We start from the raw sequence: 13,500 nt of genomic DNA, 5'->3' as shown, positions 1-13,500 counted from the left end.
AAATTTGTATGAAAAGGAGGTCATGCTCTCTTTTCTGGGCAGCACGTGAAGAAATGAGTTGCACGTGGTACTGTCTATTATCTTGGGAAATGGAATAAGCAGAGGTGAGGGAGATCATGCAAGCACAGCAGGATTTCCAAAGATGAGAATGAGAGAAGGGAAAGTGGGAGAGAGAAGAGGGAGGGAGGGAGATACTCATGGAGCAAAACAAGGCAACTGTAAATGAAAAAATCCAAGGAGTGGCTTGGTGGAGGCACTGAACTGTTGCTGCGTCTTTTCAATGCAGCATTGCATTTAAGTCAGTTATTGAAGAAAGGCAACAGCTGCTTCTTCACAGCATGAGGCAGAGGAAATATTGGAGGGCAGAAAAATAATCGTAGATATAGAGGAATGCCTTCCACAGGGACTGTCTTGCACAAGCCACTCCACTTTATGTAATGAAGTCTGGTGACACAATGCATGGTTTAGTCATAGGAGTGCCCTGGAGTAGACAAACATTGTACATCTGGAAACATTTAAACAAGTAATTAGTTTCTGGAAAAATTGCAAATTACTCAAGGAAAATGAAGCCATTGTGTTAGCTTCTGACTCCATGTCTACAAGATGTGTGGTTCTCCAGACTGCCTTAACCTTATCACTTCTTTGCTTCTCATAGCCACCACTTATATGTGGGGACAGGTAATGCAGTGGTATCAGGGCAGACAAGCAGGTATCACCAGGGCCTGTGACATGTTTGCCCCTTCAGAAAAAAGGCCACTGAACTGGGAGGTGGTGGGGGAAGTGCATCCAGTTCTGGGCCCCTCAGTTCATGAAGGACAGGGAACTGCTTGAAAGAGTCCAGCACAGAGCCACAAGGATGATTAAGGGAGTGGAACACCTCCCTTATGAGGAGAGGCTGAAGGAGCTGGGTCTCTTCAGCTTGGAGAAGAGGAGACTGAGGGGTGGCCTCATCAGTGTTTACAAATATGTAACGGGTGGGTGTCAGGATGATGGAGCTAGGCTTTTTTCAGTGATGTCCAGTGATAGGACAAGGGGCAGTGGGTGTAAACTGGAGCATAGAAGGTTCCACATTAACATCAGGAAGAACTTCTTTACTGTGAGAGTGACAGAGCACTGGAACAGGTTGCCCAGGGGGGTTGTGGAGTCTCCCACATTGGAGCTATTCAAGGCCCGCCTGGACAAGTTCCTGTGTGATGTACTCTAGGTTACCCTGCTCTTGCAGGGGGGTTGGACCAGATGATCTCTTGAGGTCCCTTCCAACCCTTGGGATTCTGTGATACAGAAGTGTACCCCTCTTCCTCACTGCTAGCATCCTACCTGGCCGGTGTTTTGAGGACAAGGACCTGATCCTGTGGGTTTTCACTGTCTTGATTAGACATCGCCAGGGAAGTCCTTTCCCAGCTGGCGCAACCTCTCCTTCTGGAGTTCAAAATCTCTGACTGTAACACAGGCCACGCATTGCCCACTTTGTTCCCAGGCTTCCATCACAGCAGACGTCCTCTGTTCCTTCATTACACAAAGAGAGAATGTTTTGGGGAAGGGGTGAGGGAGCACAGCAGACTTCCAGCCTTTCCCTCTCCCCACTGCTGGTGGAGAAGGCTGGCTGAGCAGAAGCACAGGAAGGCAGGGACCTCACGGAGTTAGGATGCCGTACGATCCATGATGTTTGATAGCATGCATAATTAGAATTATGATGCTACTGTGAGATTGACATGTTGCCCATCTAGGGGGGTATTGCCTGCCCCTGGTGATGTGCTGCCTGGCTGCATGTGGGTCATAAGTGGAATATAGAATATAGAAGCTTTTGGGACAATAATTGCTGTGGTTGTTTGTCATTACAGAAGTAACGCTGAAGGTCCATGTAAGCGATGCCAGCACACATCAGCCAGTAACTGAAGCCTTCATTGAGATTTTTACCAACCAGATCTCCATTGCATCTGGAACCTCAGGAGCAGATGGCACTGCCTTCCTCAAGTTTCAGTATAAGCTGGGCAATCAGCTGATAGTGACTGCTAGTAAACATGCATATGTGCCAAATTCTGCACCATGGAAACCTGTAAGATTGCCTGGTAAGAGATCTTTATTTTTGTTCTGAGGTAAGATTTTGCATCTAAAGGAAGCTACACAGTTTTGTATGATGTGTTGTTTAATGCTTGTGATCCTGGGTGGGAGCAAGAACATCTGGGTTGTTCAAAAAAGGCAAGGTTTCTTCCTCAGTTAAACTGTGGCATCAGGGCTACATCAGTTTTCAAACAACTGTTGGTGCTCTTAGAGCTCCACAGCAAATGCAAATCTATTCCAGATCTTTTTCTTTATGGGAACTCTGTTTCCAAGTGTTTTGTTTCAGCAGCTGTGATACGCTCATTCGTTTCTCTCTCAAGGTGTAGAAACAACTGTTGCACCATAGGCTGTAGTGTACAAAAGAGTCCTGGCTTTTCAACTCTTGGCTGTGCCCATAGGACAGTTTTAATCTGCAGTTATGTTATCCGGATGTAAGGATTTTTTCTAAGTTGATTAGCGTAATTTGTTTCTTCTGCAGACAAAAACTGTAACAATAATACTTGCATGTTAGTTTTTATCAGAATGCCCCAATTTTATGGGAAGAGGGAGACTTTGCATTAGTTGTACAGAATGGGATTCTGAGTCGTGAAGACTTATTTATGTACTGCTAAATAGAACAGAGTGGGGGTGGCTTTCAGACCTTGAGACATAACATCTAGGTGAAGGTCACGTACTCAGTTTTCTTCTGCCTTTCATCTAATCCCCAGCCACTATTAGAGTCCAAGTAGTTTGGGAATGGTCCCAGGCTTGTATTATATCCAGATCACACCCAAATATCACCTCAGATCTGATAATTAGCCGATGCCAAAGCCATGCCAGGTTTTAAGTGTGCTAATATTTAAATAATATAAATGATCACAGGACAGTGTTCAGCCCCATGCCTTGGCTCCATTTTATTTATTAAGATTTATTTTATTTATTAAGATTTTTTAAATACCTATTTATATTAATATTTCTAAAACCCTGTTTTACTTATTAAATATTTTATTTATTAATATCATTTTTAAATAATCTTTATTAATATCAGCCAGAGGGACTGTGTGACTTGCTGAAAGGTGGAGCAGCAAACGTATTTTCAGATGGGGAAAGGGACTTGAGTCTCTTCAAACTGAGGATTATGCTTTAGGCATTTCAGCATGCTGTTTACTTATCTGCATTTGTGTGCTTCAGATAAGATAGACTGATTTCTTCCACATTTCCTCTGCTATATTCTGCCACGTTTTCCAGCTGCTTAATGGAGCTATAGCGAAGACTAAGCCAGGTTCCTAGGTGCATAGTGAAAAACAAAGAAGCAACTGAAATTCATTGCAGCAAGGAGAGTTTCAAATAAACAAAAGGGGACAATTCTTTACAGCAGCTGTAGTCAAAGATTCGAATAGGTTGCCAAGAAAGGTTGTGAAAGCTCTGTCTTTAAAGATACTCAGATCTCAACTGGACACCTCCCCTCTTCAGCATGCTTCATGTACTTCCTTAAGATACAATCATACATGATGAAAGCATGCAATAGCCTTTTCTTGCTTGAACCTTTTCTTGTTTTGTGTCTCCTATCTTTCTGACTTGCACCTAGATCTTTTGAATGCAACCTACTCCTCCATGGCCTGGAGTTTGTTTGGTTAGGTTTTTCTCTTGTTGCTTTTTCTCAAATACTGAGTTTGAGGCAAGGGAATCAAACATGGCATTGTTGTTTTGGTAAGTCATTGAAGTTTAAAGAGCAGTAATTGTATACAGTTTCCACAAAATCTTTCCAAGGCTGAAATGTGAGCTTACCTCAGAAAATAGATTCCTTTCACCTCTGGTCATCCTCCATTGAAATGGGTAGATAGCTTGCCATTGATTTAATTGGGAGTAGAATCTTTTCTTTTGCTTTCTTTACCTTGAACTTAATCCCTTCCTTGATTAAAGAAACAACAAGTTAAAACTTGATACGCCCTATGTAGATTTAATGGGATTGTTCTTTGAATTAGTCCTTCAGAGGGACATGACAAAAAAGTTCAGGCCCAAGATACTTAGGCTGTTAGTTTTTGTATTGACTAAGATACCTAGTCTTTAAAAACCTTTCCAAGAACTGTTTGTATTTTAAATGCCCTGTATTTAAATGCCTCTTCGGCTTGCAACCAGCACAGTATTGAAGTCTTGAAAACCATGGCATTTTTTTGTTGTTATTTTCAGTCTGGGCTGGATGATGGGGAACAGGCAGTCACGATGCTTGTATCACAGTTAATATGCATTAGTTATAATCTTACATTGAAAAGTTGTGCAGCTACTGAACTCATTATATTATTGTATTAGCTTTAAGGAGTAAGCATCAAGGGTTTTCTGTTCCCTTAATTCGCCAGAAGTGAACTTTTCTTGTATTAACCAAAATAATTGCTAGCATTTTACCACTTAAGCAGGAAAATTATTTATTTACATAAAGATAAATGGTAGGGGGAAAAGATTAAGATCTTTTTTTCCATTGCAATATTTATCACCAGAGCCATGGCTCCACTTATTAACAGTTCATTAATTTAACATCACTTGAGCTGTTGAAGTGTTCATGATGGAAGATGTGCTCATCTATCTGCTCTTAGCTGCATGTAGATTTTCCTTTCTAAATGATTTGGAAGAAAAATATTTGTGACTGGTAGTCCCTATTTATGAGGATGTTGTTGGAGCAGTGTGTGCAGTGAACAGTGGGAAGTTGCTAAGGCAGCACAGTTCATACAAGCTGATAGGGTCATGGTTGTGTTTAACCCCAGCCAGCAGCTAAGTACCATGTAACTGCTCGCTCACACCCACTGCCTGCTGATCAATACCAGGCCTGTCTCTGAGCAGCGATTGGTCCCTCCTGGCCAGCCCCCCCAGTTTATGCCCATGGCATATACTGGGCGTGACGTGCTATGGTGTGGAATAACCCTTTGGCTAGTTTGGTTCAGGTGTCCTGCCTCTGCTTCCTCCTAGCTTCTTGTGCCCTTCTCACTGGCAGAGCATGAGACTGAAAAGTCCTTGATCAGGGTAAGCGCTACTTGGCAACAACTTAAACATGGGTGAACAGCATTGTTTTCATACTAAAGCTGAAACTCAGCACTGCAGCAGCTACTAGGAAAAAAATAACTCTCTCCAAGCTGAAACCAGGACAGTCAGTCAAAGCAAGGCATGTTATTCACTGTGGTGAAATGTAGTCCTAGGAACAGAGGATGCTCACAGTGCTTCTGGGAGAGGGGAGCTCATCTGAGAAGCAGTACCTCTGCAGATGACATGTGAGTCATGCTAGACGAGCGATTGAATATTACCTCCCAGTTCAGCACTGCAATAAAGTAGAATAATCTGATCCTTAGCTGTAAAATAAGGTAAAGACTGAGAAGGCAGGGTATAGTGTTTCAAAACTTGTCCTTGGTGCGACCACTCAGGAAAATGTGTACCCAGTTCTGGATCGAGGCTGCAAGAATAATATTTAAGTCTCTAGGGTTATATCAGGAGTGATTAAAAGATTGGAAGATATGGCTTCAGGGAAAGACTTGGAAGTGCTTAATTTATTTTGTTCACCAGAGAGAAAGCTCATGGAGTAATTTGATCATAATCCATCAGTACCCACACAGAGAACAAGAAAAGGATATGAGAGAATTCCTCTGTCTAGCAGGCTTGTATAAAAAGAAGATCAAATGGCTGGAAGTCTAACCTCAGTAAATTTTGATGGGTAAAAAGGCACATAGTTCAACTGTGCTCATGATTATTTACTAGAGCTTTGATGTTGTGGTGTGTTCTTCAACACTGGACACCTTAAAAGAAAATTTGATAGCTTTTCTACGTTTTCTAGCTAGCTCAGCTATTGGAGCTGAAGCAGTAATTCAGGGAAGGCTGTGGTTACACAGGAGTGAGACTGGATCGTCACAATCATCCTTCTGGCCTTAAAAACTATAACTTTCTGCCTTTGTCGTGCTGAGAAAAGATTGTGCAGAAAAGCCCGAGGGAACTTTAGAGGTTGCGTGTGCATTATAGTCTGACATATAAGGAAGAAGATGTTGGCATGTTTTATTGTAGTGAGCTCCCCAGGGTGTCTAAATTATATTAGCTTTCTTCATAAAATTAAGTTATTGGGAGTAAAGACAGACAAATTCCGTAATTGTGTGGCCTTAGTGCTACTTACTCTAGGCTTTCCTATTTATGTTGCCTGATGTGTAGATCTGTTTCACATCTACAACATTGGAAAGAAAATTCTCAGCTGTACTTACAATCAAGATTCTTTGTTCTATTTTTCAAATGCTCAGATATGTTAAGACCATCTTCTAGGTGGTGGTTCTTATCAGTGTGCTTCTCCCAAGTTTCTTCTCCTTTCCTCTGTACTTCTCCCAAATACTAAAATTTCTAATATTTAAAAAAGTTATTTCTTAAAATAGTCTCCATATTTGTAGCTAACATCTATACGGTCTTTTGTATTAGGTAATACACATTAGTTTAGAGGAAATTTATAAAGCTCCAGAAAATCAGAAGAGCTTGCAGTGTTCCATTAATCAGTTCTGGAAATGTCTTCCTCAGCTTGTGGTCTCTTCAGAATGAGATGAGTACTTTCCAGATGCAAACGTAGGATGCTGCCCACTTCCAAATATTGTTAGTCTTGTTAATCTCCTTTTCTTCTTCTGCCTTTGAAAGCCATGCATGGACTGCAGGCAGATTTACTTCTTACTGTTTTCATGGGTGTAGGAGTCAGATGTGCTTGGTGGCTAATTCCATACGTACTTCTGGTCTTCTGGGTCTGAAGAACTTAGCATGAAATGATACCATGATCTTCACTCTCCAGAGATGTGTGTGCATACAGACACAGCCCCCTGTAAGGAACGTCAGTACTCAGTGGCAAATGAGGTCCTTGCGGGCAAATTTCTTGCAGCAAATACCATTTATCTGTCTCTTTTTGCACCACTGATAGAGACAGTAGTTCCACTATATATAACACTGCTGTAGTTTGGGTGGTGACTCAGCAGGGACGTGCTGTATTTTAAAGCAAATTATTCAGACTTATTCATCATACTTTACCTTTCTGTATGACTTTTTATGTAATCTCAAAGTATTTAAAAGTTAAGTTTCATTAATATCTTCCTGAGGTAAGAGGTATAGCTGTTTCACAGAAAAAATAATGCAGTCAGACTGAGTTACTGTTCCAGTCCTCGTCATGTAATGACAAGTGTTTCTGTGGAGCTGGAAATTATAACCCAAAACCCTCCTTCACTCTGCAGTCTTGTGTGCTTTCAGCTACCATGCATGACTTGGAGGAGTCGAAGTGTAGAACAGGCTGTTTAGGTCAATAATAATTACCCTGGCAGTCTAATTATTTGGTTTAGAAAATGCATATGGTTTCTGCCATGTATACAGTATGATTGTAATAGTTTGGGTGGCCTGCTTTTGCAAAAATGTAAAAGAAAGTAAGTGTTATTGGGTTATGTTTGTAAGAACTCAAATATATGCCACTTAAATCACTTCTCTCCCACAGTGTTCTCTTCACTGAGTCTCGGCCTTCTTCCTGAACGCTCAGCTACTCTCATGGTCTATGATGATGTAGTCCAGATAGTCTCAGGATTTCAAGGTATGATGTTTCTTGGAAGTCAGAAGTGAAATTTGAGGGTCTCTAAACAAAAAGCCTGACAGCCTGATACTTTCTGAACTCTATCCTGTGGGTGAGACTGGTATTTCATTGGGAGTTTTTCTGAGTTCCCCAAGGAATGCTCTTCTGTAGGATGGTTTTACCAAACTGATTAATAGCTAAATTCATTCCTAACTGCTGTGATTAGGGAATTTAAGTCACTTGGTAATAAACAAGTGTGGACTTCAGTGTGCTGTCTGAGAGCTAGAGATGAAATTTATTTTGCTATCTGTTAAGTGTTTTGGTTCTTTTTTTATATCTAACCTCATTTAGCTGCCCTTACAGAAAATGTTTTCTGATGTTGTTATTGTCTGAGAAATTTAACTGGTTTTGTTTATTGCTTCCTACTGTGAAGGCCTTAGAAATTTAAGGCATAGAAAAATTTCTCATATCAACTTTGTTGTATATCCTATACAAACTTACTTTTCTTAAGTACCTCCTGTGGACCCCTTATCAGACTGTCTGCAAACCCACTGTATTAGAAGAGTAAAGTTTGAATCACCTTTTCATAAGGCCAAACGTAGAAGTTGAAGCAACAGCATCAGTAGGATGAACACTGTGTTTCCTGAATTACGCAGTAAAGAATAAAATCTAATCTGACGTAGGGATCAGACCTGACTTAGCCCAGTTGATGTGACAACTGAGGTAAGTCTGTTGATGTAAGAACAGAAATTTGTAAAGATACCTTTAATGAGCCAAAACAAGGCACATCCTTCCTGTGAGCTTCTTGTGCATAAACTTTATCTTATTCCCATGTATTATGATTAGCATCACTCCACCAGATAATTAATAAGCATGGGAATACTACCTTCAGTAATATCCTAAGAGAACTTTGTTTTATCTGAGAGAATATAATACAGTTATGCCTTCCTGACACCTTTTTTTTTATAGTTAGAAAGCATCCAGATATACAATAGGCTTTTCATTAATGATAGCAGTAGATACAACTGGAGCTGAAAAAGCACTAAACAAATTAGGTAGCTGATGGAATGCTCAGAAGGAGCTTGAGAACAGTACAGCTGCCATACAGACATTCTGCAATTTTGAGAGCTGTTATTATCTAATGGGGTAGATTAGGTGGACAGTGAACTGTTAAACCACAAGGGATTCCATTAGACAAGAAATGAAATGTTGTTTACCAACAGTATTCTACTAGCACAGTATATTAAATACTCTTACTCTTTTGTAAAGTGCTAATATTATGCAGTTAACTTTAAAAGAACAGTCTTTTCATATTTACAGCTTCCTTTCTTCAAATAAATGGGGGATGTTAAAAGGCTAGAGGGACAATTTAACAACTGAGTGACACTCATAAATATTTCCCACATAATCGTGCTCCCTTCAGTGAACTGATCCAGAGTGTCCCCTATATATATATATATTAGAATACTATTACTGGTTCTGCTGGTATAGCAGAAAAAGAGGATAAAATGGGAAAGTGATACCCCAAGTACTCTACGGGTTGAGATTTGAACCCTCACTCTTGTCCAGTAAAAACTATCTTATGGGAACAGCCCACACTCCTTTTCTTGGGAATTCTCTTATGGTGAAACCTGAATGAAGGACAGCCTAGACATAGACATTGTACTAAAATTTGAATGGAGCCTCTCTTGTCTTGATCAAAGGTCCTTGTGACCTAGTTTTTCTCTGTTACTTCTCCAATTTGTTTCCCAGTAATTTCACACTGCTTCAAAAGAGCTGATCAGGAGTTACCTCAGTGCAAAAATGAGAGCAAAACAGAACTCATTATACCCAGAACAGACTGGGAACACTGGTGTTGGAAGCACCAGTCAAAGGGAAAGAAAGACCTGTCTGGTACAGTAAGTTATCAGTTGCTTCTGAATAATTAAGCAAGCAAGCGACTTATTAGCAATTGAGAGGTTTGTCTGAGTTGATGCAGCCAGCTTCATTTTCACGATGGCATTGCATTCCGCTGCTCTGCTCTGTCAGTAATTGCAAGGGATGGAGCTTGCCAGCCACTGTGTCATTTAAGTTATTTAATACCAGCCCAGTGATGAGCTGAACTTCAGCATTCAGTGAATGGGAGCTGTATGGGTACCCTCTATCTGCCTCTGATGCATGAGAAATCAGAGCATAAACTGATGATACTTCAGTGGTTTTTTTGCGTAGATTGAAGCTCAAATGCCAGTAATGCCACCTGTCATGTATTCAGTGTGATGAGAGGTTCCCTAGAGGGACTCTCTGAGATGGTTACATCCAAACTGGAGCTGACAGCCTTTGAATCATTGTGTGATTCAACGCAGGGCCAGTGTGTTGACAAGAAGTTTAAGGAAGGTATGATCAGTGCTTATGAGTCTTTTACCTCATGGCACTCACCAAGTGGAGAGAGCTCACATGCCAGTTTTATACTTTAATGTGTTTGGATTTTGTTTTTGGTTTTTTTTAAGTCAAAACTAGATATCATGGAATTGTGGAATACCAGTTTGGAAGGGACCTCAAGGATCATCTGGTCCAACCTTTCTAGGCAAAGCAGGACCTAGACTAGATTTCCCAGCATGATGTCCAAATACCTTCAGTAGAAGCAATAACAGTCCACTCCCAGTGATAAGTGTTGACTTGTTGAAAAAAAAGAGAGTATGGTCAGCACAAGTCTGTCTCTGCATTTTACCACTTCCAATTCCCCTAGTAAATCTATTCCTAAACATATGCCCCCAAATCCTCTGTGACCTCCTCTAAAGGAATACACTGGATTATTTTCTGGCAGAGTGGTGAGAGAAGGTGAAAGTTCTGGTAGCTGCTTCCCTCACAAGCCTTTCATTGGTAGGTCCCAGTATTCTGCCCCTTCAAAGGCTATTGCCAGATTTGGAGAGATCCAGCTGAGGCTAGAGTCAGGGTGAGTGGCAGGTGTTATATCAGTATCAAAGAGCTTGTTAATGTAGAGTGTGAATTAACTACTCTGCACTGATTTACTGTAGGTATAAGCACTATCTACAGAGGAAGCTGTTTCTTTCATCTTAAAACTTGCATCCAAGTTTTTGTGCCAGGTTTGGGGCTAAGCCACAGGAATGCTTTGTGCTGCCTTTGGGATTCAAGAAGCTAAGACTGGCTTTCTGAGTCCTCCCTATCTATTTAAAATTTGGAAGCTCAGTGCTCTCCCAGTGCTACAAAACAGCTACTTGTTAGTAGGAGACCGTAGAGCCTTCACATAAACTACAGTGTTAGACACTCAACAGCAGTTACTTCAGTTTTAATTCTTAATTACTTCACATCTTTGGAAATATACTGGTTCTTGGAAACTTGCATAAGTCATCTTAACCAGAGATTCAGACTGCCTACAATTGTACATTGAACTGTTAGTGATAATCCTAATGCCAGTTTCTTTATTGTGTTCAGGTTTTTTTCTGTTTTGTTACTGTGAACGCTTATCACTATGCGCTGTAGGAGCCTGCTCAGTAGTGCAGTCAGAGGTTCCCAACTACCTGAACAGATCTGTTCCCAAGGTATAGCAAACTACTGTGATATTGCAAAGCACTCAGGAAAGAAAACTTCCCCAAGTTCATTGCAGTCAATTTATTTAGTCTTTTATGTTGTTTTCTGTTTAAGCCTAGAAATTGGGTAAGGGAGATTTCTACCTATTTCACACGAGTGTTGTTTAATGCCTCTCTTAAACACTTGAGGATACTGCCAGTCCTGAGAGCCTGCTGTAAATACTTACGTGTTTCAGAAATTGAAAAGCTTGGTTTATAGGATTTTCTTGCAGAATTGCCAAAAACATGAGAGCTAAACAATGATCAGCCATTTGGAGATACTTGCCTGCCTACATAGCGATTCCTGTTGGCCGATACAAAGTTTGTCCTGTGGAATTGTTGTGTTTTCTCATAGCTAGAGCCCCTGCTAGAAAATAATGCAAGAAAAGATTCCAGTCTCCTGGTTAATGACATTGGCAGTTACAGAGCTTAGGAGTTGGGAGTCAAACTCTTTAATTTTTCTTGCCATGAAGTTGCATGTAACCTTAAAGTGCTGGCAGAGACTAATAGGGGAAAAGAAGCAAAATTGTTTTGAGTTGACATCTTTGAACTGCATAGTCAAATGCGAATTAAGAAAAAACCTGCTTGCCTCTTGATTTTGTGCTGGGGTGTGTGTGTGTGTGTGTGTGTGTGTGTTCTGTGCATATTCAAAATGAGCTCCAGAGAATACAATAGCTTTTGATTTAAAAATTAATTTGCATGTTGCACACACAAACTTGCAGATGGAGTCTTGCTGTGTGTTGCTGAACAGTGATAATGGTGAGCATCCATTGAAAAAAGACTGTTGACTTTATAAACTGAGATTTAAATGAGACATGAAATGCCATAGCACATAAAACACTCTTAAATCATGTTGCAGCAAAGACCCCTCAATTAACACCTAGTGATCTTGAAAAAAACACTCAAACTGTACAACACAGAGGAAAAGATGCCAGCTAATCTGGTTCTGTTTAGATGTGTTCTTTATGTGGGAAAATGTGGAAACTTTTCACCCAAGTTTTGTCAAGTAAATCTTTTTATCCAGTGATTTAAATGAAAAGCAATTGTTCCCTCAGCACTAGAGGTAGGTAACGTGGCCAAAGCTTTATAAAAATTAAATACAGAGATTACACAAGTTAATTTGGACTACAGGTGGAACTGTCTCTTAGAAAATCACTTTCAAGAATATAAACTACGTTTATCTTGCTATTTCAGGAATTCAGGAAAAAAACAAAATATAAACAAATGTGGTGAACAGGATGCTTTTCTGTGCTTTCACATGCTCTGCCACTGAACTCAGTTCTAGTTTTGGTTATATACATTAAAATAAGCATGTAATGAAATTGGAGGTGATCCAGGGGAAAAAAAAACATAGTGAGAAAAGCCTCTGACATTAGGTGCCTTAACAGTTTTGCTCTGTAATACTTGTGGAAAAATAATGGCAAGTGCAAAATAAATGTAAAAATACTGTTTTCCCTCCTCGTTCATAATAGCCCTCTGATGTCTCTATCCTTCGCAAGCTATCACAATTTATAATAAAAAAGACTGTAAACGTGCCTCCATAAATGCACAAACCTATGTATTCTGCCCACCTTGGATATAAAGTCGCTTCTAATTATTTTTAGGTGCACGAACTCAGCCACAAGTTCACTTTCAGAGAAGATCTGTGAAATTACCCGAGAACACTAGCTACAGCGATTTGACAGCATATCTGACTGCAGCCAGTTCACCCTGGGAAGTGGACAGTTTTCCTTATTTGCAGGGATTAGATGGAAATGGAACAGGTAACCCACTACTTTGTTTTTGCTCTGATTTCATATTGGTCCCAGGATTGACTTTTGACCATACAATTTTTTGCATTCCCCATTCCAGCAAATGTTCTTTTAAAATTTGTGTGATGTGACAGGTTCAACTTCCCTACCAAAGTGCTGTTCCAATAAGCAAGAGAGCAAGGTTCGCTGTCCCTTAAATGGGGCCACTGAATAGCAAAGGTGAAAACTCTGATCTTGGGAGATCAGAAAAGTTTGTTACACTTGTAGCTTAGAGCTAAGTTTCCAAATGTGTCACACATTCACATGCAAGAATGGAAGTTAATGTGAAGGGACAAAAGAGAATTTAACTTGAGGATGCCACAGAATTCTTTTCATTTTTTTTTCTAAAAGTAGATAAAATGCCTATATATCAAGAATTCAATACTCTGTTGTTTCAGCTACGAGTTGTTTCAATGGCTTGGTTAATACTTTTTAATCTAGCTTCAGCCAAAAATGTGCAAATTCATCTAGCACCAAAGGGAAAACAATGAAAATTCGTAGTAGAAACACAACCACTGTTCAGTTCAAAGCTGTAATACATTTTTAT

General features: G+C 40.1%; 2 protein-coding genes across 7 annotated transcripts in view; both read left to right on the top strand.

Moving 5' to 3' along the window:
- Positions 1-13,500, top strand: part of CROT (carnitine O-octanoyltransferase) — a 235,564-nt gene that overhangs the window by 106,160 nt on the left and 115,904 nt on the right. The window lies entirely within an intron of this gene.
- Positions 1-13,500, top strand: part of FAM171A1 (family with sequence similarity 171 member A1) — a 90,466-nt gene that overhangs the window by 52,184 nt on the left and 24,782 nt on the right. The window contains exons 2-4 of one of the 3 annotated variants that reach the window (XM_061346101.1): positions 1,842-2,069; positions 7,526-7,618; positions 12,768-12,926. In XM_061346101.1, coding sequence (XP_061202085.1) covers positions 1,842-2,069; positions 7,526-7,618; positions 12,768-12,926 — 480 coding nt within the window. Of the gene's footprint in view, positions 1-1,841; positions 2,097-7,525; positions 7,619-12,767; positions 12,927-13,500 lie in introns of those variants that run through there. The other 2 variants (XM_061346103.1, XM_061346102.1) reach the window with 2 other exon arrangements.

The sequence above is a fragment of the Neopsephotus bourkii genome, unplaced genomic scaffold (assembly GCF_033783945.1).
Source record: "Neopsephotus bourkii isolate Nb327-2 ecotype Australia unplaced genomic scaffold, CSIRO-AGI_Nbou_v1 NB_257, whole genome shotgun sequence".
Taxonomy (NCBI): Eukaryota; Metazoa; Chordata; class Aves; order Psittaciformes; family Psittacidae; genus Neopsephotus; species Neopsephotus bourkii.
This window is presented reverse-complemented; position numbering and strand designations above follow the sequence as displayed.